This window comes from Microtus oregoni, unplaced genomic scaffold, assembly GCF_018167655.1.
Source record: "Microtus oregoni isolate MIOR12 unplaced genomic scaffold, Mior012 000002F_ref0000024, whole genome shotgun sequence".
Classification (NCBI taxonomy): domain Eukaryota; kingdom Metazoa; phylum Chordata; class Mammalia; order Rodentia; family Cricetidae; genus Microtus; species Microtus oregoni.
Genome location: NW_024543061.1, coordinates 24,238,230 through 24,264,580, shown reverse-complemented (window position 1 = coordinate 24,264,580; position 26,351 = coordinate 24,238,230). Strand labels below are relative to the sequence as shown.

At 49.4% G+C, this 26,351-nt stretch overlaps 1 protein-coding gene across 1 annotated transcript in view; it reads right to left on the bottom strand.

The window, feature by feature from the left end:
- The window catches only part of Slc4a5 (solute carrier family 4 member 5), a 74,051-nt gene extending 56,599 nt beyond the window's left edge, over nt 1–17,452 (bottom strand). Inside the window, exons 1-3 of the mRNA XM_041680133.1 lie at nt 17,377–17,452; nt 15,710–15,901; nt 5,493–5,622 (exon numbers count right to left, since the gene is read on the bottom strand). Of these exons, the coding sequence (XP_041536067.1) occupies nt 5,493–5,622; nt 15,710–15,901; nt 17,377–17,452 (398 nt within the window). The remainder of the gene's footprint in view (nt 1–5,492; nt 5,623–15,709; nt 15,902–17,376) is intronic.
- Between the last annotated feature and the right edge of the window lie 8,899 nt (nt 17,453–26,351).

The following is a 26,351-nucleotide window of genomic DNA, read 5'->3' as shown; positions in this document are numbered from 1 at the left end:
ACCACCCTGTCCACTCTCCATCTCATCTGTTGGGTACATGCACATCAGGCTGTCTCCCCAGCCCTTGCTCCAGGGGCCTCTTCCCCATTGCGTATCCTTGCTCTGCTCACACTGATCCACCCTCCTATCTTGGTATGAACAACCTTGCTCCTGGAAGCCTTTCTTGACCCGCCATGCCTCTATGTTGTACACTCACATCAGCCCTCATTACCAATACGCCCTTATGTGACTCTGTACATCATTACAAAGAAACAATTGAGCAGTGCCTCGCACTTGGCTCAAGGCTTCAGTCAGTAAGACCTTAGCAAATATTTGAATGAATGAATAAAGTTTGTTTATTCCACATTGAGAGGAATTTATAAATCCTCCTCTGATTTATAAAGAAAGGCAGTTCTGTCCCTCCAAGACTGACTCCAGAGAAATGGAGAAGCTCCTGCCCTACACTAAGAAGGGAGATTCTTTTTTTTTATAGATTTATTTATTTATTATGTATACAACATTCCTTCCATGTATGCTTGCATGCCAGAAGAGGGCACCAGATCTCATTACAGATGGCTGTGAGCCACCATGTGGTTGCTGGGAATTGAACTCAGGACCTCTGGAAGAGCAGTCAGTGCTCTTAACCACTGAGCCATCTCTCCAGCCCCAAAGGGAGATTCTTCTAAGGAGCATGATGCAAGGTCATACATGAAAGCAAGTTCAAGGCTGAAGTGGGAAGTTCCAGTTCCCTCCATCCTGTCCACGTGGAGAGAACCACTCAGGACTTTGGAAAGTGTCCTCCCGTGGGACTAGAGACGCAGATCAGTTGATAGAGTGCTTGCCTAGCAACCATCAAGCCCTGGGCTCCATTCCCAGCACCACATAAACCAGGCAGCAAGAGGAACGAGAATTCGAAACCTTCCTTAGCTACATAGCAAGTTGGAGGACAGCCTGGGCTACATGGGACACAGAAAGGAAAAAAAAGAATGTTCCAACTCAACTAAGCTGACCCATTTCTCACGCACCCTTTGGCCCTTTCCTAGTCATGACAAGAATGTTCTCAGAGCGTATGTATCTCTTAAGAACCTTCTGGCAAGTTCTTGCTCTCGGGATGCTGAGTTGAAGCCAGAGCAGCTTGGATTTAGAGCTGCCTCTCAAGGCTCCTGAGTACTAAGCTCCAGTTATTTCTGAGTAACCCTGAGGGCCTTCCACTCTTGGATCCCTTCCAGCCTGGACGATTGTCCTGCCGGTCCCTTCCCTTTGCAGTCAGGCAAGTGCTGGTTTGAGAAAGGGGTTCTGGTTAAGTTATTTGCTCATAATATAGGGGGTCACCCCTACCTCACCCGATTCAGTCCTCCCTCAGGCAAAGTCCTTTGTTATCAGGGAACAGTTAGCCAGACGTCTCATGTGGGAACACCAGGGACAGAGTTAATAACGGTCTCTCTTATTAGCAGCCTGGCCTTCCATCCGTCACATCAGAAGTGACGCCGCACATACAGCGCCGATTGTGTGCACGGGGCAAGGCTCAGGAGAGCTCAAAGCCACTTAAATCTATCCAGCAGTGACTCCCTCAAGAACCCGAAATGTCCCCCAAACTAATAAACCCGACAAAGCACCGCCAGGGAAAATTCCTTGCGGATTTGAGATTTTCGCTCTCTTAATCTCCTAACTCAATAAAGCAAGCACTCCCTGCAACAAATTAAATACTTTTATGAAAGGAAGCCCTCCCCCACTTTCTTTGATGTTCGGTATGATTAGCCCCTTAACACCAGGGTCTGGGGATCTGTAGGAGATGCTATTCTTCACCCCCTTTTGTTGTCTTCTTATTCTACAGAGGCCCAGAATCCACTGCTACTTGCTGGCTCCTGGATTCTGGAAACTTTTGGGACTTCTGGCTTCCCTGAGGTGGGTCCCATTGTCTGTTAGCTGAGAGAAACACTGCCATTCTAGGGTGACAATGACCAAGGAGATCTGACTGGACACCTCTACTTTTGGGTTTTGTTATTGTTATTGCTATTTTGGGTTTCATTTGTTTTGTTTTGTTTCATTTTGTTGTTTGATGATTGTTAGTTGTTCTTTTTGTTTTGTTTTTTAACTGTTTTTTACAACAACATACCATGGTGTAGCCATAGCTGGCCTGGAACTCGCTATGGTGTTGACCAGGCTGTCCTTGAACTCACAGAGATCTGCCTGGCTTGCCTCTGGAGTGCTGGAATTGAAGGCATGGAACTGCTTGAAGCAGAGATTTTGGGTGCACACACTGCCCAAAGAGGGGAGAAGCAGTCCCTTTTTCCTCGGTCTTTGTAAGCTTTTTTCTTCTCTATTCACCCACCCTGACTAGAAGAGACTATGCCCAGGGCAGACTGGCTTCAACCCCCCTCCCCAAGAGGTGTCAAATGACAATACCCAAGGCAGGCTGTGGCCATTGAACTGTCCTTTCCCATCTTGTGGGCCCAGGACAGAGATATAGAGGTCCAGGCTCTGCAGATCCAACTCCAAAAGAATTGCTTCAGTCCTAGGTCTTTCCCTGGAGATCAAAACAAGTCCCTAGAAGTTGGAGTGTGGGAGAGGGGACGGGAATGGACAAGAGCCTTGGGAGCACAGGGCAAAGCACAGGGGACCTCAGACTGGAGGTCAGACAGGCCTGGGTGGCAGTGCAGCCTGGGCTTTCTAACCCTGGGCAAGCTGCTAGCACTTCTGACCTTCAGAATCCCATCTGCAAAGCCAGATTCCAGTTCTGCCCTCCTCAGGGTCACCATGGAGCTTGAATGCCGGTAAGCCTGCAGGCTCCTAGCATATTGGGGTTCAGTGGACTATGCGATGAGAAGAGGCTCCTGGGCTTGCAAGGGGGGACTGGGCCCCCAGCTGTGGGCTGCAGGTCAGTTCTCCCAAGACCAGCAGCACCGTCTTCCAGACACCCTTGCAGCAGAGGAGCCTAAAGATGTGGGAATAAAGCTCCTCCCTCTGCCCACCAACTGCCCAGGTCACAGAGGGAAATTCCGGGCTGTGGGTGTCACTGTCTCATGCCGACCTTGTCCTGGGCATAGCTGGGAGTTAATGCATGCATTTCCAACTGGAACATTGCCATCTCCAAGGGGCAAATGTGGGACTCAGGAGAGAGAGGCCACGTGAGCTGACACTAACAATTCAGGCTTTGCCGTAGTCCAAACTCCAGCTCCTGACAGACCTTACTCCTCAGCATCTAATTTCTCTCCAAGGAAATGAGTTGATGTCATCTTAATTTAATTATGCTTTGTTTTGTGTTTGAGACAGAGTCTTAGGTATTCCAGGCTGGCCTTGAACAAGCTATGCAACTGAGGATGACCCTGAACTTGTAATCCTCCTACCTCCATCTCCTCAGCGCTGGGGGTTCAGTTGGGGCTTCTACCCTCGGTTTGTGTGGTGCTGGGGATCAAGCCCAGGACCTCCTGAATGCCAGGCAAACTTTTTACCCACTGAGCCACAGCCACAGCTTGGATTTTAATTTAATAAAATCAAAGTGGTTTTTCCTATGTGGAGAAGTGGCTCAGCAGGTAAAGTGCTTGCCATTCAGGAGTGGTGACTAGATTTGGATCTCCAAGACCACGTAAAAGCCAGGGGAGTATGACATTTCACTTGTAGTTTCAGGACAGAGGAAGTAGAGCAAACTGGCTAACCACCCTAGCCAGACTAGTTGACCGGGGAAGTTCTGGATACAAGGGAGAGACCTTCTCTTAGACTATCAAGTGGAGAGCAATTGAAAAAAGAAAGATGCCTGATTATCAAGCTTGATACCCCTCCCCCCACACACACACAGATATGTGTGCCCCAAGACAGGAAAACATACTACATCATACACACACTCTACCCGGCAGAGGTTAAAAAAATTATTACTCGATAGGTAATAATTAAAGGCGCACAACTTTAGTCCCAGCATTTAGGAGGCAGAGACAGGTGGATCTCTGAGTTCCAGGTCAGACTGCTCTACAGAGCTAGTTCCAGGACAGCCAGGACTACCGAGAGAAACCCTCTCTTAAAAACAAAACAAAAACATTACCTATCTAGGAAAGAGGGGTATAACTGGAGCCACTGGAAGGCTGAGGAACAACACTCAGTCTGTCTCCTGTCTCTTAGGATCCCTCCCAGGCCCTCCTGCTGTTCCTGTCCCCCCCCACACACACACACCTTCTTGGGTTTTGGGAACACATGGGACTACTAATCTTTTCTGCTTGGTTCAGAGGTACCTCTATCCCTGTCACTGGGGCTATGACAGCACCAGTGTTGCTCAGACCTAACAGCTCCTGACTTCACCACGCAGCTTCCTACTAACATACATGGATTTCCTCCTCCTCCTCCTCCTCTGTGCATGGGGTTCTCTCTCTCTCTCTCTCTCTCTGACTGCCTGTATGGTGTATACGCATGTATGTGTGTTCATGTGGGTGTGTGATCAAGTACACACACACACACACACACACACACGTGCTTGCGTGCATGTGGTTGCCTGTGTGCACACACACACCGGAAGTTGACATCTGAAGTCTTCCTCCATCGCTCTCCATTCTATTTTTTTTTTCTTAAGCTCTTTCCAGAGCTCAGCTCACAGATTCCGGCTTTCTGGCTAGTCTAGCAGTCACTTGTCCTGTGAATCTCCTGTCTCTGCCTCCTGCGTGCTGGGATTACAGGTGACCACCACTCCTGCCCAGATTTCCTTGGTTTCTAGGAGTCCAAGCTTGGGTTCTCACATTTGCCGGGCGAGCATTGTACCCACTGCTAGCCCCTGGATTCCTTATACTTTCTTCTATGGCTCTACCTCTGCTTATCCAAACTGCTGTGAACGACAAGCCTAGACCCTTTCCCCGCCATTCCGATTTATGCCCCTTCTTCCTCCAGAAAGCCCCCCATCCCACTCCCCCTTATGCACCCCCCTGCACTACAGCCGACTGGTATTTTTCCCTTCCTTGGTTTTTAGTTTGAACCATTTGACATTAAAGAATATATATGGTGTCATGGGTCACTGTTCCATCTTTCTGCTTAGGTGCCCCCCTCTGTGTGTTAATATGTGTGCTTGTAAATATGTATGTGTATACGTGTGCGTAGGTGTGTATCTCAAGAGAAGAGGACAAAGCTCGTTCCTCAGGCTCTGCCCACTGTTTTTTAGAGAGACTCTCATGCTCTAGAACTTAGGCTAGGCTGACTGGCCATGGGCCCCTGAGATCAGCCTATCTCCACCCCCTGACTGGCACTGAGGTCACAGGAGCAGCATAGCATCGCTCCTGGCTTGTGCTGGGGACAGAGCTCAGGTCCTCGTGCCTCCATTGAGCACTTCCAGCTGAGCTAGCCCCTTGGTTCTTGATCTTCATTTATTTGGCAATACTTTTACTCCTTACTGTTTACAGTTCTAGACACCATAAATGGCAGAGAGGAAGGTGCTCGCTCGTAAATGGGGAGGATCCCTGACAGCACTCAAGCTGTGAGGTGCCATCTCCCACCAGCCTATACCCCAGACACGCCCCTCCATCCTGACCCCTTCTCACCTGGCTGACTCCTTCCATTCCATCTGGTCCCCATCATGCTGTAGAGTGTCCATCTCTGTGAAGAGGGTGGGGTTGGGAGCCTCATCTTCCTCCCCCAGGATGTCCTGCAGCTGCTCAGCAGCCGGAGACCCTGAAAAGTGAAGGAGTTGGGTGTGCTGAGTGTCCTGCAGAGGTCAGGAGATCACAAGGCCAACAAGAAGGGAGCAGGCATAGGGCAAGGAGGGAGGGTCACTCACTAAGACTCAGTCCACATTCTGGGCCAGACTGAACTCTTGTCCCTTTGCCCTGGATGCGGATGTAAGTCTTGGAGATAAGAAAGGATTTGGTCTGTGTTTACTTTGGGGTCTCATCAGTGCCAGTGAAGGCTGGGAAATAATGGAAGCCAGGGCAGCAGCAGGATCCAGGAACAGAAAAATGAAATGAGGACCAGCCTGATCCAGCTGCATTTGGCACAAAAGCCTCCAACCGTCTCTTGCTCCACTGGGTCCCAAGCCAGTCAGTGATGGTGAGAAGGCAGGGAAAGGCTGGGCTAGCATCCTCTGGGATTTTTCCTCACTGGCATTGTGGGCCTGATTCCTGGGCGTCCTGCCTCCTCACCAGCGGCCCTCTAGAAGTCACCTCCTGAATGTTCTCAGGTCCGTCTTTCCTCCTTCCCTCCCTCCCACTCCTTCCCTCTTCCTCTCGTGTAGTGACCCCCTACTCTGTGCCAGGCATCGTCCTTGGTACCAGAAAGTAAAGCCAAGAAGAAGACCCGTGTTTTTGCTTGCCAAGGTCGGGCTATGGCAGAGCCGGGTAATAAGCAAGTAAACAAACCCCTGGGCGACCACTGGAGAGAGTGCTGAGTGTCCTGGAAGAAGACAAACTTCCCAAGGGCGGCTGTAGGAAGCATGCTGGTCACAGAAGCCCGTCTGAGAAAGGCATTTGAATTGTGAGTGGAACACATCAGGATGAGCTGGGCTTGAGTGTGGTGGATGCCCTGTGTGGCTACAGCACAGGGAGCCAACGAGAGGGACGACGAGCTCAGAGGATGAGCAATGCCTTGGCTGAAGGCATCCCCGGGCTCCCGCCACCTCCTACCCCCTGTGTTGTCAAGGATACTTCTTCCTCACCAGCCCTTGATTCGGCCTCCCATCAACCGTCCCACAGACCTCCTGACATTTCCCTCTTCCTCCCAGTCTCTCATTGCCTCAGTTTCTCCCGCCTCTGACTTCTTCTACTCATCAGTAGATCTTCCGTTGTCACTATTTTCAAGGACTCTATTGACACCTAACCTCGTCCCTGTAACTTCCAGGCAGGCATTGACCTCATCTTCATCGCATGTGTCCTGAGTCCCAGAAGGTAGGGCCCACAGTGTGCCTCTGGTCCACGTGGACATGACTCTCACAGTCGCCACGTACCCAGGAAACCCCTGATCCAAGGCTTATCCTATAGATGGCCCTTATCGCCCGCACCAACCCCGGCATCCAGGCTCAGAGCCCACGGCCGAAAGGCGCTTGACTGTGGCAGCCTCCTGCTTGGCCTGTCAGTACCCCTCCTGTGCCCCTCAGTGTCACCCCAGACCTTCGTGCCTCTCCATAAGTTGCTTCAACTCCTACACACTTCTGTGGGAAGACAGCGTGCAGGTATGAAGTACGTTCGATTTCTTTCTGCTGGTCCATACGCTGCCACCAACTGCCCTTGGTCCAAAAGAGTCAGTCCTTCCTCCACTCACCCTCCCCAGTGTCTCCTTCCCCAGGCCCGCTGCCTCTGCTGCCTCAGGGCACCCCATCCATGCAGGCCTCCTAACATGCTCGTGCAATGGACTTCAGGAATCACAGAACTCTCTGCGCAGCACAGTCTATACAAGTTAGACAATTTGCCTAGCACAAGATGCCAGTGGCTTATGTGTGTGCGGGTCTGCAATGGACTTTGTTGATTCAAATTCATCTGATTTTGAAATTTTTTTGTTGTTTTAAACTTATTTCACTGGCTTTGAGTTAGAAGAAGAAGAAGAAGAAGAAGAAGAAGAAGAAGAAGAAGAAGAAGAAGAAGAAGAATCATTTCTGTAGGCATAGTGGCATATGGTGCAGGAGGATCTTTGTGAGTTTGAGGTCAGTCTTGTCTACACAGTGAATTCCAGGATAGCCAGGATTACAAAGAGAGATCTTATCTCAAAAAACTAACCAACCCCACCTCCCCCCCACCCCGCCGCCGCCAAAAAACCCAATAAACGAAAAACCTGATCATTAAGAAAACACATTTCCCACCTTCGAATTAGAAGGCAACCATGACTGCTTGATTCTGAGGAGATAAAACAGCTCCCCACAGGTTCAGAGGAGGATAACCACTGCTCTGTTTTGGTTTTGCCTTGCTGGGAACTGGACCCAGGGCCCATGTGTGCTGAGCAAGTTCTCCACCGCTGGGCTGCATGGCCGCAGCCTGATAAAAACCCTTCATGTATAGATTTGCTCTTGTACATCTCCAGCTGGAAAGCTTTGACTGCCTCTCCATTTCCTAAAGCTCGGGCCTGGTGATAGGGCTCAAACCACCCACAGCCTTCTGGACCTAGCCTGCCTCTGAGCCCAGTCACAGCAATTCCACCCCTTGGGCCTCTGTCCTCACAGTTCTTAAATCTGAAATCTTTCACACCCTTCAAGGCCGGGAAGAAGGTAAACAGAGAGATCCTGAGGAGATCTTAGATTAGAAAGCCTAGACAGGGTAGAGGTCTGTGCTGGAACCAGCCTGTCCGGGCAGTACCTGCTCCCTGGAACCGCTGAGGGCTGGAGTCTCCGGTGCTTGGTGCTGCCTCTGGCCCCAGCCTGTTTCCCTGCTGCTGGCTCCTTTGCGTATCCTCTTCCCCACACAAAAGCAAACTCACTTTTGCTCCAGTTTAAGCAGCAAGGGAGGCGGGGAGGAGGAGGGAAGGAAAGGGCTAGAGGGATGGAGGGAGACTGCCGCTAGAGAGAGAGGAATGAATGCAAAGAAACCAGAGACAAGGTGTGAGAATGCTGGGAAATCCTGGGACAAAAGAGCAAAAGAGGGAGAAAAGGCTGGGGAGGGGTGGGGGTGAGGAACCGGAGGTATAACGAGAGAGGAGCCTTAGCAATGGCGATGAAGCAGAAACCCTGTGCCCTACAGCAGCAGGGTGGTGGCGCCAAGGACTGTGAAAACACCAGAACTGCCCCTCCTTCCCCTCTCCCCACCCACCTGCCCGCCCGAGAGCCTTTCCGGACAGACCTGGAGGCTCCAGTAGAGCAGGGCGCCTCTTCTCAGGCCCCCTTATAAAGGCCGAGGCAGGGAGGTAGGATTTGTGCGCAAACCCCCAGGACCTCTTAAGATCTTAAGATTTTGGTGGCAAGAGCCAAGCAGGCCCTATTCTTTCTGCCGCAGCTGGGAGTTGGGTGGAGGTTGGGGTTGTTATGGGGGGTGTTTGCTGTGAGGTCCAGTGTTAAATGAAGATGGATTAGCTTCCTTCCCAACTTTAAGCCCAATTATGGGGCTTGCTGTTTGTGCCCACTACTGAGACAAAGTGCCAAATTGTCACTCACTGGACAGCAGGGACTGGCCATTTCGGGGTGTGTGTGAACCCCACCGGAGAATTACTTTGTTCTCTGAGGAACTCCTAATCTGGGTTTGGCTCAGCGAGTGCTTGCAATATACAAGGTCGAGCAGAGGTCACCAAGGCTCCCAGGCCTGCTACAAACTCATGTTCCTTAAGCCCCTGGCGTGGGTGAGGTGACCTGGGAATGCCTACTATCCCCCACCACACACTGGCCCATGCATGGGTCCTGACCACATGTTCATATTTTGGGCTAGAAGAGCCAGCAAGGCCTGTTTGAGGTGTGTGCAGTGCAGCCCAGGCCATCCTCGAGTTCACAAAGGATGGGCTTGAGGTCTGGAGCATCTGAGGTTACAATCCAGGGTGCTGCTGCCGCAGCCTCAAGGGAATGCTGGGGCTTGAACCCGGGGCCTCTGGTATGCTTCAATCCCCTGCTGTTTTTTGAGATTAGGTCTTGCTATGGAGCTTAGACTGGTCTCCAATTTTGCCGTTCTCCTCCATTGCACTCCCAAGTGCAGGGGTTGCAGGCATGCACCACTGCCTGGCTCTCATCATTCCCACTTAAAGAATCGGTCAGGTTCATGCAGAGCTTCAAGCAAACTCACCATCACCAAGACCCCAGCAGTTCTTTTTCTGGGGACTGTCCCCCCACCGAGCATCCTGGCTTCACAGATTACACTATACTGTGAGAGTGGTTGGCCCACCCTTCCTGAGTCCTCCTGGGTAGCAAATGGAGACTCTCTAAGCCAGGGACCGAGCGACCCATCACCTGAAGGAGGATTTCCAAAGATACTGGAGAGACGCCAGGCCTAGATTCATCTCCTGATGCTGCAAATTATTATCAGTAGCATAATGACAAAACCTTAACCTCCCTGAGCCTCAGTTTCCCTACTAAGTATGTAGAAATGATCACATCTACTTCTTTGAATTCTGGTGAGAATTACTGGGATAATACCAGTCATGTGGCCAGGTCCTCAAATGGTATCGCTACCATTGTGGCTAGTAGCTGTGATTCCTCCTTCCTATCACCAGTCACTAGCCCGCCCCACCCTGAACATCTCAGGAACCCAGACCTTTCCAGTGTCTAGCCCCACCTTCTCTCCAGGTCTTCCCTCCAGCCCACCCAAGACCTGGGTCTTCTATAAGGTACTGTGGGCCCACAAACACATAGTATGTCACAAACTAGCCTTGGCCCTCATCATGTGAAATGCCACAAGCAACGACATCTCTGGTCTATGACTACAAGAGGCACAGACTGGGGGCCCAAATATCGAAACGGACTCGGGCAAGCTAAGTATGGTAGCACACACCTGTAAATGCCATCTCTTGAGAACTCAAGGCCAGCCTCAACTATGCGATGAGTTTCAGGCTAGCCTGGTCTATAGGAGATCCTATCTCAAAAAAGGAAAGAGAGAGAGGAGAAGAGGAGGGGAGAAATAATATGAAGTAAGGAGGAACAGGAAAAGAAAGAGAGGAGAGGAAAAGGAGGAGGAAAAGTAGGGAGGAAGAGGAAGGGAGGGGTGAGGAGGGAGGAGAAGAAGGAAAAAGAGAGGGGAAAGGAGGAGGAAGGGGAGAGGAGGAAAAGAACAGAGGAGGAAGGGGAAGAAGAGGAAGGAAGGAGGGGTGAGGAGGAGGAAAGAGGAGAAGGAAAAGGGGGAAGAAGGAGGAAATAGAGAGGAGGAAGAGGAGACAGGAAGGACTGGACTTGGAAGGGAACTATGTGTGGCTGGGCTGAGGTTCTGAAGCTCACAGAGCACCTCTTTCTCTGGATGAGGACTGCCCACCCATTGCTTGGGCAGAGCACAGGGTGATCTGGTGACCCCCAACCCTGGCAAGAAGCATGGGCTTCACCCTAGGAAAGCCTTGGAGAGAAGTTAGGGTCATCAAAAGGTCAGCGACTTCAGGAGCTGATCTGTGAGTCTCTCCCCGCTTAGCTTTCCATGGTCAGAGTCTGCCCCACTTCCAGCACATTGCTTTACACTGACCGGGGTTGCACAGCATGGACACACAGTGAATCCTGTCTAGGTGAGTGAATTTCCGACACTCACGAGCACATCGGTGGGAGCTAAGTACCTAGGAGCCAGGAAAGAGGAGCTGGGGATGAAGTTGTAGGGGATGCACGCGGCTGTGAGTGGCACGGAGAGACAGAATACAGGGGACTGGGAGACATAACCCCAGGGTGCCAAGGTCATTCTTGTCAAGCAAAGTGAGTCTTTGGGAGAGGACTAGGAAGCCCTGTGCCCCAGTTTCATGACTGACAAAATTCCTTTTCCTGATTTTTACAAAAACTTCAAATGTGTCCTCTAAGGCAGGAGAAGAGAGCCTGCCCCTTTATGCCCACAGGAATCCCCCGTGTGGGAGGCAGTTTGGGGATGTCGGCCCAGCCTGTGTTTCCCACCCCTGAAAGCCATCTTTGGGTGACACATGACTTGTGTCACTAGCTGATCCATGTCTGGAAAGGTTGGACTGGGTCTCTCAGTTAGGTGGCCTTTGTTGATGGTTTCTGGGGTTGTGAACACGAAGATGGGGAGCTGGGGTGTGGACAGAAAAGAGGAATGAGTAGACCTGCCTGCCCTGGAGCTGCTGTAAGAGACGTGAAGCCCCAGAGAGGGGACTCCGGCTCGCTGCATCCCCTGGCTCAAGCCTTGAGTCAGCCGCTCTTGCATTGAGAGCCCACACACGCTCCCCTGGCAGAGACCGATTCTTAGAAGTCTCTCCTTCCTCTCTGGCTCTCTCTCTCTTGAGACTTAGCTGCCCACTGAAGCTGATCTCTTGTAGATGAACTGTACCCTAAAGTAAACAAGGTCTGAGCAGGCCCTCTCTTCCAGAGCACACTCCAGATTCAGGGTACAGGAGGTCACCCTGGGAGGGTGCTTGCCAGAAATGCTGCCCACAGCAAAAATCTGCCACAGATGGCCTTAACCTTTGACATAGAAACTATGACCATCTCTGTCCCCTCTGGACTTGGTGGCCTACGTGAGTATAAGAAACCTTGTTCCTGAAGAGGTTGTTTCTTAAAATGCCAAGACAGCAGAGGCATTCACCCATCTGGGCACAGGGGACTGAACAGATAGCTCAGTGGTTAGGAGTGTTTGTTACTCTTGCAGAAGGCTCAGGTTCAGTTTCTCCCAATATCCATATTAGGTAGCTCCCAACTGCCTGTGGCTCCAGTTCTGGGGAGCTTGAGCACACTCTTCTTGCTCTGGTGCTGCAGGCAGAAGGTACACATATGCACATTCAGGAACATACGTAAAAATAATACATCTTTTTAAAAAGGAAACAAAAGCCACACAGGTCTAGTATAGCGGTTCATGTCTATAACCTCATTACCTGGGAAGCTGAGGTAGGAGGATTGCTATGGGTCAAGGCCAGCTTGGCCCATGGAGGAGTTGGCTCAGTGGTTAAGAGCACTTGCTGTTCTTCCAAAAGACCTGAGTTTGGGACCTAAGTTCAGTTGCCCACACCAGACAGCTCACAACTGTCTACACACCAGACAGCTCACAACTGTCTACACACCAGACAGCTCACAACTGTCTAAATTCCAGCTCTGGAGACTCTTAATGCTCACATGCACATCCACATAGTTAAAAAAAAATAAATCTTTTTAAAAGAGAAACCTGTGCTGGATAATTTTACGACAACTTGACACAAGATGAAGTTGTCTGAGTGAAGGGAACCTCAATTAAGAAAATGCCTTCATAATTCAGGTTGTAGGTGGGCCTATAGGGTATTTTCTTAATTAGTTATCAATGGGAGAGGGCCCAGTCCATTGTGGGTGGTTCCATCCCTGGGCTGGTGGTCCTAGGTTCTATAAGAACACAGGCTGAGCACGCCATGGGGAGCAATCCAGTAGGCGGCTTCCCTCCATGGCCTCTGTGTCAGTTCCTGCCTCCAGGTTCCTGCCCTGATTGAGTTCCTGTCCTGACTGCTTTTGATAATGAACTGTTTACATGAAACTGCAAGTGAAGTCAACCCTTTCCTCTCCAACTTGCCTTTTGTCACGGCGTTTCATCTCTGAGTGTGTATTTGAATCAGCCTACCTCGGAGACCCTTGGGTAGAGGAGATATTGTGGAGAGAAATTAGTCCTCTGCCTTTGCCCATCCTCTTCAGAAATGGGGAAAGGGGCGGGGACGTGGCTCAGTTGGTAGAGCACTTGCCTAATGGGCACAAAGCCCTGGTTTGATCCCTGGCCCCACTGGTGGTACACGTCTGTAGATCCAGCGTTGGGAGGTGGAGGCAACAAGATCAGGAGTTCAAGGCTGACCTGCGCTACATGGCAAGTTAGGGCTCATCCAGGGCTACATGATTCCCTGCCAGAGAGGGGGCGGGGAGAGAGAGAGAGGGAGAGAGAGAAGGTGAGAGAGAGAGGGAGAGAGGGAGAGAGGTGGGAGAGAGGGAGAGAGGAAGAGAGAGAGAGAGAGAGAGAGAGCTCATAGGAAAGGAAGGAACGAACGAAAGGCAACGTGAAAGACTTCTTGATTCTGAAGTCTTGGGACTCTAAGACTCCAGTGTCTATGTAGGAAATAGCCTTTCTTCTCCTTTGCTTGGACTGGGTTTGATTTTTTCTTTCTTTTTAATCATTTTTTATTGTATGTGTATGGTTGTTTTGTCTACATGTATGTCTGTGTACCGGGTGCATGCCTGGTGCCTGTAGATGCAGAAGATGGCATTGGATCCACTGGGCCTGGAATTACAGACCGGTGTGAGCCACCACATGGGTGTGGGAATCAAGCCCAGGTCCTCTCACCAGCCCCACTTCTGGTGTTTGAATGGCCTTATGACAGCAAACAGAAGACAGCTTCAGCACTTTTCTCTTGCCCCTCCCACCGGAAAGGGCGATAAGCTTCTCTGCAGCAGTAAGGCTGGCAAAGCCAGAAAAGTGTCTGCTCGTGGAGGAAAAGCCTTGGGCTCTGTGTTCTCAACGTGGGTTAACGTATGCAAGTGTGCCAACAGCGGTTAAGAGCCAACCAGGCACAGTGGACTGTGCCAAGTACTCTATCTGTTTGTATCTCATTTGGCAACCCTGGCAGTCTGGTGTGGCCAGCCATCCAGTTAACCTGGAGCATGATTTTATTGCCGGAAGTCCTGCCTCCTCATGACTGGAAATACCTCCACCTTGCGAAGACCAGGGTAGTTGGTATCCACCACAGCCTTCCACCTACAGATGAGGGGACTGAATGCTGGGACGTCCCAGGTTGGGTCTGCCCCCACTTGATGGGGTCTTGGGCCAAGTTCTTATTAGCAGCTGAGCAGACAGGAGACGACTGTGTGCATCTAAGGCTCTTGCTTCCATGGTGTCTCAAGAGATTCTCAGACAAGAAAACCGTTTCTTTTCCAGGGTAGAAAGTATGTCTCTTGCCCATGCTCATTATGGCTTGAGGGTTCTACTCATTGCACATTCTAGGCCTGAATGCAGCTTGAACAACCTGTACAAATTGAGCTCCTAAATTTATATGCACACTGAGAACAGAGAAAGGTAAGGAAGGAGAGGGAGAGGAAGAGAGGAAGAGAATATGCTATTATTCCCCTTTCTTCCCAACCAGCCTGTCTCCGTTGCTGACCACTGATGAAGAGTAGCATTCACACAGGCTTGGGAGTCAACGGTTCGTTTCCCAGCTTCCCTGATTACAGGCTGCATTATGCTACGTGTCTTTGAACTTTGGTTTTCTAAAATGAATACGGGATAATGACGTACCTCTCCCTCAGGGAGCTGCGAGGATTAGCTAAGATGACTATTGAGTGCTTCAAATTGTACTACAGAGCTACAGTGAATCAAAACAGCACAGTACTGGTAAACAACAACAATATAAAATAAAAGCACACAGAGAGCAATGGAACAGAGGAAGCAAAGGTGTCTAGACGTGAATCCATGTACGTGGAGTCAATCGGTGTGTAACCAGGGTAGCAAGAATATAGGATGGGGAAGGACAGTTACTTTATTAATAGTATTATTAATAGTATTGGCAAGCAATGGATATTCATTGAGAAAGAACAAAACCAGACACCCTTATGCTGTGCACAAGATCTCAAAAGAGATTAAAGACTCCAGAGTAAAACCTCCAAGCCAGGGACTGGAGGGATGGCTCAGTGGTCAACAACTCGAACTGAGCCCTGGCTCCCTGCTCCCATGAGATGGAAGAGGAGATCTGGCTCCCACAAGTTGTCCTCTGAGCTCCACACTTTCACCACAACACAACCCTTCACCCACAAAATAAATGTAAACAAGCAAAATAAAACAAAAAAACCTTTTTAAATTTCCAAGCCATAAAAAACTCCCCTCAAACATAGAGGGAAATCTCCTAGACAGTAGTCCCACTGGTGACTTTTGGGAACTGACACCAAAAGCACAGATGACTAAAGCAAGTGGGTGGGGCAGCACCGAATGAAAATTCCTCTGCAAACAGCCAGACAAAAGCACCTCCCAGTGCTGGAACCATGCCTGGTTCAAGTGCTGGGAATGGAACCAGAGCTTCCTGTGTGCTGGGCAAGTGCTGTGAGCCATCCCTCCACCCAGAGCATAGTTCCCAGTCACAGAGCGAGCATGGAGAGCTTCAGGTTAGCTGTGTCAGTGAGAAGAGAGGAGTAGTGGAGCCCTGAGGGTCAACGCTGAGCCCATGGAAGTCACCTGTATTCCACAGAGAAACTCCCACCAGCAGGTTGGCCCTTGAAGGAACTTACGAGTCCTTTTGGTAAGATCCACGCCGCCTCCCTGGCCACTGGCCCTGACCCCTGGGCCAGCCAGTTCCTGCTGTGGTTTGTCCGGCTGCAAAGCCCACTGGACTTTTTGTAAGCCTGGAAGATGTCCCTTTGAGTCACTTTTCCTTTGTGTGTAACTGGGGACTGGAAATCCAATATGTATTGAAGGAAAATCTGTGGAAACAGCACAGAGAGTTACAGTTCCAGAGACAGCTTCCAAAGCAGTATGGAAACACGGGCTGCCTGGTAGAACCAAAGTCCTGACACTGGGGAAGACAGAATTCTACCTGTGAACCAACTCAGCAGGTGCTGGGAATCGTGTTCTGTTAAAATGTGCGTGCGGGGGGGGGGGGGGGGGGGGGGGGAGCCCCAGGGGCGGGGCATCTCTCATTTTTGCCTCTCCACAGCATTGACAACCAACAAGCCCAGGAAAATAAATCCAAATTCAAAACCTGAAGCATGCTTTCTCCTGGATGCTTCTGTTTTCCCATGACTGTAAAATCAAAGCACCATGACTCCGAAGTTCCGATCATAGGCTATTCTTGTAGAAGACCTGGAGTTTGGTCCCCAACACCCATACCAACAGCTCACGATAACCTACCTGTAACTTCAGCTCCAGGGGCCCCAAGCCGGCAATTCTGCACCAAGAGAAACAGCCCCACAGTTGCCTGTGCTGGTTCTAACTGAGCTGCTCTTTTCAGAATCTGTTAAATGTTGGTCTCTCTCATTGATCATAGCTGGCAGCATTCGTGAATTCAATGGCCTTCTGTTGGGGGGAACTCTGCCCTGGTCCACTCAGACAAAATGCCCAGTCATGTGGTCCCTCGAGACAAGTTCAGTTCAGTAGTTTGTCACTGTGGTGTGACCGTGTCAGCTACCAAGTTCACACCTCAAAAACTGCACAACAAACTGTGGGGGAGGGGGCGGTTACACTTGTTCACTGGTATGGGCTCATGAGCATGCGCACACTGTGTTTGTGGAGGCCCAAGAGTGATGTCAGATGTCTTCCTTGGTTGCTCTCCCCATTATTTATTTAGGCACCCAGAGCTGGATGCCTGGGCTTGTCTACCCAGGCAACTTGCTCTGAGGAATCCCTATCTATCTCTGCATTCCAAGAGCTGAAATTCTGCTCCTGAAACGCCCCATGCACCCAACATTTACATGTGTTCTGGGGAGCTAAACCTGGTTTTCACACTTGCACAACAAATGGCAAATGCTTAACGCACTGAGTCATCTCCCAGTCACACACACACACACACACACACACACACACACACACACGGGGTGGGGGGGGTCTTCTAGCTCTGTAGACCAGGCTGGCCTCGAACTCACAGAGATCCACCTGCCTCTGCCTCCTGAGTGCTGGGATTAAAGGCGCCACCACCATCCAGCCCCATCATAATAGTTTAAAAGTAAGCTTATGGTTTGGTGTTAGGCCACAGTCAGAGTTACTTAGTAGCCTGTGAGCCTGGATTAGATTGGACATGTCTGCTAGGACCCGGTAGCTGGCTCTGCCAGCTTCCGGGACACACTGCCAAGAGTCAAGGCAGAAGAGCTCTCTCAGTCTCCAATTAAGAGTGCTGACACAGTGACACTCAGGAATGCTCAGACCCTTGTGGGAGTGACATCAGGCTTTCAAGTGTCATCACCTTGACCTGGCTGTCTCCTCCTGTAGACTGTAGGATCCAGCTTTCCGACCCCAGCCTTCTCCTCTTCCACCTTCATCACTATGGAGGAAAAGATGAACACAGCTTCAGAACATTAAAGATGCAGGAGGCCAGGGAGATGGCCCAGTCAGTAAAGTCCTGCCTTGCCAGCAGAGTTTGATCCCCAGAACCCACTTTAACAGATGTGGTGCCAGATGTGGAGATGCCACTTGTAATCTGTCAGGAGCCATTTCAGGCTTCTCCTTTCTCATGTCTCACAGGGCCTTGAGGTGGAAATCTTGAGACAGAAAACTTAAAGTTAACTGAGACATTGTATATTGACCTTGGAGATTTAAGCTTCAGACAGCACCTCAGAGTGTCTTCTTTGTTGGCTGCTTATCACTAACAGCAGGTGCTCTAGCCATTGACCTTGCAACTGCCCAGCTTTGCTGCCTAGCTACCGAGCCCCTCCTTTCCTTCCCCCCTTTCCCCCTTCCTCAGTTCCCCCCTGCCCGAGCTCCTCACTGAGGAGTATATAAGATGTAAAACTTGCTTCAATAAACGGGATGCCTTGACAAAAAGAATACTGCTTGGCGTCCGTCTCTCTCTCTCTTCCATATCTTTCAGATAGTGACTCTTCAGACCCTGGAATAACTTAGGACCTGCTGGGAGGGTCAGTAATCCAGTGACGGGGAGTCAGAGACAGGCCGGTCCCTGGGACTCATTGGCCAGCCAGCCTAGCTGAATTTGAGAATTCCAGGCGAAAATGAGAAAGCTTGTCTCAAACACAAGACGGGTTCCATGCCTCAGCCTTTGGCCTCCACATGTACAACAAATTCATGTGCATGTCCACCAGAACACACATATGCACACAAAACAAAATAAAATTATAAATTAAAAATAAAATGTAGATGATAATGGCTGCCATTAATGGGCAGTATTTTGAATGCTTCTCATGTATGACTTAATAGAATCGTCTCATCAGTGCTATAGTCTTAGTAGTAATAGTAATTTACTCTGCCGAGGATGCAGTCCACAGCCTTACCTATCTTTTCTTTGTTTTCGAGACAGGGTTTCTCTGTGTATCCCTAGCTATCCTAGAACTTGTTCTGTAAGCCAGGCTAGCCTTGAACTCATGGAGATCCTCCTGCCTCTGCCTCTAGAGTGCTGGGATCAAAGGCGTGTGCCACCACCACCAGGCCACTTAAAATGTATTTGTTTATTTTGAGACAAAGTTTGTGTCTGACCCTGGGTGACCCGGAAGTCACTAGGAAGTCACTACGTAGTCAAGGTTGGTCTGGAACTCAGGCGTCTGCCCGCCTTCCTTGCACGTGGTGGGATGAAGGGCATTCGTCACTAAGGCCTTGCCTATCCTAAACAAGTGTCCAACCCCTGAGTCCCACATCCAACCATATTAGAACCATTATCCAGATCTAGAACTGAGGCACTAAGAATCTAAATTACTGTCAAAACGGAGAAAGAGAAATCCAAATCCAGATTGTCTGTTATGAGAACTATACAGAATTCCTAGCCTTACAGTTTCTAAAAATATATTCTTACCATAAAAATAATGGAAGCGTCAAATTTGACTGTGAAAGATTTTGAACACCCGAGCTGATCAGTAACCTTGAGTTCCTGGTTCAAAAGGCTCATCACTATTTTTTCCAGTTTTATTTTGCTGTTGTTGTTTTGAGACAGGGTCACATTATGTAGCACTAGCTGGCCTGAAACTCACTGTGTAGACCAGGCTAGTCTCTGACTCCCAAAGACATTCCTGCCCCTACCTCTTGAGTGCTGGGGTTACAGGTATTCACCACGACACCTGGTGTGTTCGCCACCACATCCTGCACGTTCAAGAACTTTTGAGCAATAGAAAATAAATAACAAAGGCCAAGAATGATGGCAAACCCCTTTCATTCCAGGCTTCAGGAGCAGAAGCGGGCAGATCTCTCTGTGTGAGGTCAGCCTGGTCTACACAGTGAATTCCAGGCCAACTAAGGCTATCTAGTGAGCCCCTATCTCAAAAACAAACAATCACAAACATGATCAATTGATTGTGCCCACAAGTGTGATAACTATTAGGCTGTTGTCTGTAGGTTTGATGGCTGGTTGGTGTGCAGCCTCCCTGACCGCTCGCTGACCATTATGACTGGCCAGTGTCGAGGCATATTGGTTGCTAAGTCCTCTGAACACCACTGGTGGTAATAACTGTCTTGGGCTGGAGAGAAGGAGGGCCAGAAGAAAAAGCAAGCAGCAAGGTGTCTAGGGCTGGTGCAATGGCGAGCTGGGTGACAGACCTTCAGGATGACTGCTAACTCTCCTTTACTGTAGAGACAGCTCCATCTCAGTAGCTTTGCAAACTTGCCCTCAGCTGTGCTGTCTTGACACCAAAATACACTGGAAAGCCCCATATAAGAGCACAGATGGAGAGTGAGTCCTGTTCCGAGGAAATCCCAACCCACTCCTGGAACTTCCTGGAACTCCCCACATTTCCCCTAACATAGCTCATGAACAGTTTACCTTTAAAATGAGCCAGCTAAAATTCCAGTGGGGCCAGTGGGGTATCTCTGGGTAGAAGTATTCCCCCAGAACCTGGGGACTGAGTTCAGTTCCCCAAATCCACATAGAGGTGGAGGGGAGAGCTGACTCCACAGAGTTGTCCTCTGACCTCTACAGACTTGTGTGACAAATGAACACACACATACATGATAAAGATAACAAACTAATTATATTCATATTTTAAACTGCAGCAGTGCAGCTCTCTCCCTTTTATCTAAATGTCTACCTTTCATTTTTCCCTAAGACAGCATCTCCTGTATGGCTTTGAGCTTGAGATGTGTGTGTGTGTGTGTGTGTGTGTGAACCAGGATTCAAACTGAATTATTTCTGATTCCGAAGCCCAAGGGAGTAAGAGAGGGTGCGAGAAGGGGAGAATGGAAGAGAAAGGAGGGAGGGGAGAGCAAAAGAAGAAAAGTGAAGGGGAGGAGAGGAAGGGTCCGGCATGGGCTTCTGCCAATCTCCCACTTTTGGGCTTCAGGCCCTCCCTGAGCGCTGGCTGAAGTCCTGCACTCACCACAGCCCAGGGGCCTATACAAGCTGACTCTCTCAGCACCTTCAGTAGATTAGAGCGAGTTATGTCTGAAGAGTATGAACGCCTACAGCCACTTACAATGATAGGTTAGCAAAGACCTACAACCACCTACTATGATAGGTTAGCAAAGACCTACAACCACCTACTATGATAGGTTAGCAAAGACCTATAACCATCTACTATGATAGGTTAGCAAAGACCTATAACCACCTACTATGATAGGTTAGCAAAGACCTACAACCATCTACTATGATAGGTTAGCAAAAGACTTATGGCAACGGCCCCTGGGTGCAGCAAGGAAAGAGCTTGCAGGGTCAGCTTTTTCCTATCTCCAGGCCCTCCCTTGCTAGAGTACTGTCATTTCCCAGTCCATTTTGGATCTCAAATCACCTTGGCCTTGAGTATGGTTCACAGTTCAGACCAAATTTTCTTTTGTTCTGAGAGATTGGTCAACACATTTCCATGTCCCTGCTGCCAGCCCAGAATCTGGGATCCTCCTTTAATCCCAGCACTCGGGAGGCAGAGGCAGGCAGATCTCTGTGAGTTCGAGACCAGCCTGGTCTACAGAGCTAGTTCCAGGGTAGGCTCCAAAGCCACAGAGAAACCCTGTCTCGAAAAAGCAAAAAAAAAAAAAAAAAAAAAAAAAGAACAATCTAGAACCTTCCTGGCAAACCAGATACTCTGAAGTTGAAGGGCTGAGTCCGTGGTACCCTAGCACATAGACACCCAGAGTCCCCCACCCAAGCCACCTTTGTGTCTGGTGTAGCAGGACATAGTGATATAGCCAGCCTTAAAGGTACATAGCACCAGGGGCTGGAGATATGGTGCAGTGGTTAAGAGCACGAGCTGCACTTCCAGAGGACCCAGGTTCAATTCCCAGCACCCACATGGCAGCTCACAGTTGTCTGTAACTCTAGTTCCAGGGTACCAGACACCCTCAAACAGGCAAAACACCAATGCACATAAATAAAACACAAAAAAATGAAAAACAGAAAGATATATAGCACCTCATGACCATCAATACCCTAGTGGCAGAATCACCTGCCAGTTAAACACCTGCCGCCCTGCTCCATCCTCAGGGCACATTGATTCAGATATGTGCACCAGAGGCCTGGACATAGTTGAATGAAACAACAGGCTGACTATTAGGGGAAAAAGGCAGAGGATGCTGATGTCCTCGGTGCTAGGCAGCCGTAGCTCTAGACATGAACTACCTGGAGAACGCTTGCTACACTCTGCCATCTGGGAGTTTTCTTCGCCCACCTGTTTTTAAGCCATTTGACCTTTATGGTTAAGAATGTTAGCCAGAGCCGGGCGATGGTGGCGCACGCCTTTAATCCCAGCACTCGGGAGGCAGAGGTAGGCGGATCTCTGTGAGTTCGAGACCAGCCTGGTCTACAGAGCTAGTTCCAGGACAGGCTCCAAAGCCACAGAGAAACCCTGTCTCGAAAAACCAAAAAAAAAAGAATGTTAGCCAGGGCTGGAGAGATGGCTCAGAGGTTAAGAGCATTGCCTACTCTTCCAAAGGTCCTGAGTTCAATTCCCAGCAACCACATGGTGGCTCACAACCATCTGTAATGGGGTCTGGTGCCCTCTGCTGGCCTGCAGGCATATACACAGACAGAATATTGTATACATAATAAATAAATAAATATTTAAAAAAAAAAAAGAATGTTAACCAGACAGCATCATGTCTGGTGAACCCAGAGTATCTCAGGAACGAAATTTCCCTCTGGTTCACCCTAGATGATTTTATCAAATGAATTGACAAAAATGACCTTAGGAAGCTGAGCTGGAAGCCAGACAAAGGAAGGTGGGCATGGTTGCCCATGCCAGTTGTTCCAGCACTTGAGAGATGGAGGCAGGAGGATCAGAAGTTCAGGAGCTGCCTGAGCTGCATAGCCAGTTCCGGGACAGCCTAGGACACAGGCTACCCTGACTCACACAAACCAAACAAAATAAAGAAATCAGAGAAAGGTTTCATTTGTTGTTCAGGCCTGCCAAGCAAACTCCTATACTCCAGAAGAGAAGAACAAGAAAATGAAATGCCCCTGAGCAATTGACAGTAATCATGGCAGGTGCCATGTCCACAACCTAGAAACAAAAACGCATAATTGAAGACTTAGCAATTGGTCTTTCCTCATCCCGGTGTTTCCAACAGTCACAATCTGTCTTTCTACAACTCTCGGGCAGAGAAGAGGCAATCCTCCTGGTTCTGGGTGCTTCTTAAGTACGGCCAGTCTCACGAATGTTGTGAAGACAGACAGAAATACACAGACCGAGAAACAAAGGAGACTTGCTTCTGTCAGACGGAAGCAAGCGGAAGGGATTCACTAGGTTCTGGGAGCGCAAGAGTCTCCGCTCACCTCCGTTCCTTTGGAGAATTCACACCCCGAATCAGTGGACCCAAGGCACTAGAACGACTAATACAGTGCACTTTTTCAAAGGAAAGGCAGACACCAGGGCTCGCCTGGAGAGTCTGTCTAGCATTCTGGGTCAGTGTGTGACAACCACACTTCACCACTCAGAGTCCACACACACACATACACACACACAAAAAAAAAAAACACTTTGTCTATCACACTTTAAGCTGCAGACTTACCCGTGTGTTCCCAGCAGCAGACACCAGGCTCCAAATGGCTGGAAGGCCAGAGTCCTTGGCTTGGCTCCTGTTGGGTGGGCAGGAAGGCTTTCTGTGGCTTCCAGGCTGAGCAGTATTTGGGCCATTGGAGATTGACTTCTGGGGTTCAGTAGCCGTCAGCCGGTCAGCCATGTGACCAGGGTGGGGGAAGGGACACTCCCGAAGGGTCAGGCAGGGGATTGGCTGACAGACAAGGGTATAGCAGGGACTGACTAGAGCCCACAACAGCGTAGGTAGGGGACTTTGCTCCAAATATCTTCTTCAATTTCACTGGTGATTTTAACCTGGTGAGCATTTCATGGCTGTGGTATATTCCAGTCTTGAGTATGAAATACCGATTTATCTCCCTGCTTGATTGTACCCAAGATTTTTTTCTCTTTGAAATTCTGTATTGTGTGCGTGCGTGTGTGCGTGTGTGCGTGTGTGCGTGCGTGTGTGTATGTGTGTGTGTGTGTTCCTGCCATAGCAATGTGCAGCGGTCAGAGGGCAGCTTTTGGGTTCCAGGTTTGAACTGAAGGCATCAGGCTTGTCAGCAGGTGCCTTTGCCCACTGAGCCATCTGGTTAGCCTCAGATCTTTCTTGTAAAATTCTGACTTGGAGGGATGTTACAGTTAGAAAAAAACTTGGAGATGATCTCACCCTACCCCAAAGTACCCAAGTTGAGTTAAGGGAAACTGAGGCTCAGAGAGATGTGGCATCATTTCCAGGAGCCTGCGCAGGCCTGGGTTGGCTGTCACACACTACGGTGACCCCAGCTGACTCAAAGTTACAGCTCCTTTGAGAGTCTCCCGCTTTCAGGTGTTAGATCTCTGAGGACCGGTAAGATGGTGGCGTGGGATCCGACCCTGCAGGTACCTAAAGGGGCAGCTGATAGACGGAGGAACGGCTGGGGAACGGTGCAGCCAGGGCTACAGTCGGAACGTTTGGACATTGCGAGTTTCCTCGCTTATTTGCATATTGTTTTGCCCTCTAATGTGGGAAAGACTTTGTTTTGTTTGCTGATGTGTCTCTGATACCCAAACAAAGTGTGGCTTCTAAATGGTGGGGGTCAAGCATCTGCCAAATTGAGTTTGTTTTGTTTTTTAAATGGGTTCAGAGCTCACCTCACATCTCTGTGGAGCCTTGGCAAAGCGGTTTCCAGGTGGTGGTGGTTGTCGGAGTTTCTTTCTTCTTCCTCCCTCCCTCCCTCCCTCCCCCCTCCCTCCCTTCTTTTTCTCTTTTAACCTCAATTTCTTCAACTGGAAAAAATGGGGGCAATCACCTCTACACCCAAGGCTGGTTGAGTCCATGCAGGTGACATATTAGGCATGACTATTAACGTTTCATAATTGTGACACTTGCAGGAAGTTGGCAACGTGTCCGGATTAGTGGGGACGAGAAGGGTTGTGCTGTAGTGGAGAGGAGGCAGCTGACTCCTAGCCTTCCTAGCATACAGGAACCAACATGCCCCGCAGGCCTGGGCACAGCAAGGACTAGGCCTTTCCACTGGCTTGATCTCTGCTGCCATCTGGTGGTCATCCTCGGCAGTGGGCTGAGATTTACAGATTACATTTTCCACAGAGAAAAATGAGCTTTGCTAGACGACGGCCTCTTTCCTTAAACAAAGCCAGACCGTCAAGGTCTCTGATCTTCCAAGTTTGGTCCTTGACAAAGCTTGCCCTGTAGTCGTTTTGTAATGCCACGGAAACCAGTAAGACCAGAAAGGAACTGAGGGTCCCTGGGTAGCCATTTCTGAGACATGGCCCCAAGAGGACCAACACAGGCAGGCAGTTAGGACTGGCCACTTCCCTCCAGTCCCCCATCGAGGCTGTATTTGCTGAGTTGAGAATAGTGCTTTGGTCACTTTTGTCCAGCTGAGCGACACGATTAGCATCCTGGTGGTGTGTGGGGGAGGAGAATCATCACTGGGATTCAAAGGCACTGATATGCCCTGATTAGGCTATCGCCGGGAGGGGGAGGTTTCATTTCCAAGACGGCCTGGTGTGGTAACACACACCTTTAACCCCAACATCCCAGAAGCAGCGGTAGCAGGATCTCTGTGAGTTCAAGGCCAACCTGGTCTCATAGCCAGCTCCAGGACATAGTGAGACCCTGTCTCAACAAATAAATAAATAATATTAAAAATTTTAATGCAAAACATCTAGAAATGAACTTGCCTAGATATAAGTCTTATATGAGACTGTGTAATAAACTTTGCTTAAGGAATATATGATAAAAAATCATATTTCTGGATGACGAAAATATATTAAATATTCAGAAATGTATATAAAATTCAAATACAATTCTAGCTACATTTTAGATGATAATAACAAAAAAGAAAAACCATTCCTAAAGTATTAAAGGTCTCTCCGACTTTCAGTACTAAGTCCCGCCATGCTATATTTCATTAAAAGGAATTTTTGTTCTCCTTGTTTATGGATGAGAGAACTGAGGCTTAGCGAGGATGAAATGACTTATCCAAGGTCACACCCCTAGTGAACAACCAAACAGGCTGGGGACAATGGCTCACACCTGCAATCCAAGCACAAGGGAAAGTGAAGTAGTGTTGTGGGATGTTTGTACACTGTGTGAGGTGTATTGCTGTGATTGGTGTAACAAAAAGCTGAGTGGCTAATAGTGAGGCCCATAGGCGGGATTTCTGAGAGAGAAAGTAAGAGGATGAGGACTCTAGGCCTGTGGGAGACAACAGAGAGGAAACAGAAAGTGCAAGATGAGGCAATACCACGCGGCAGAATGTAGATTAATATAAATGGCTTACTTTACATTTTAAGAGCTAGTTAGGAATAAGCCTAAGCTATAGGCAAGCTTTCGTAATTAATAAAAAGTCTCCATGTCATTATTTGTAAGCTGACTGATGGGACAGAAAAAGACTTATTACATTTGGCGCTTTCATATGGGCATGACACAGCCACATGAAGGAAGAAGTCATGCCAGACAGTGGGACAGTCGGCTCGTTCACAGGGACCCAGGAAAACGGGCTCAGTAACTTCCCAAAGCTGGGGTGGTAAACATGGCTCCTGCCCATACCCACATGAGGCCAGGTCTCAGGGAAGCAAGAGGGGTGGAGTCAGCCACCAGAGCTGCACGGGGTCAGACGAGCTGTTTGAGGCTTGGCTTACCTGCTCAGAGAACACTGCAGACATGCAAAAGGCCAGGTTCAGACGCACACACACACACACACACACACACACACACACCTCTTAGAAAGTACAGTATGCTTTCAAATGTGCTTAGATGCTGAAGAGA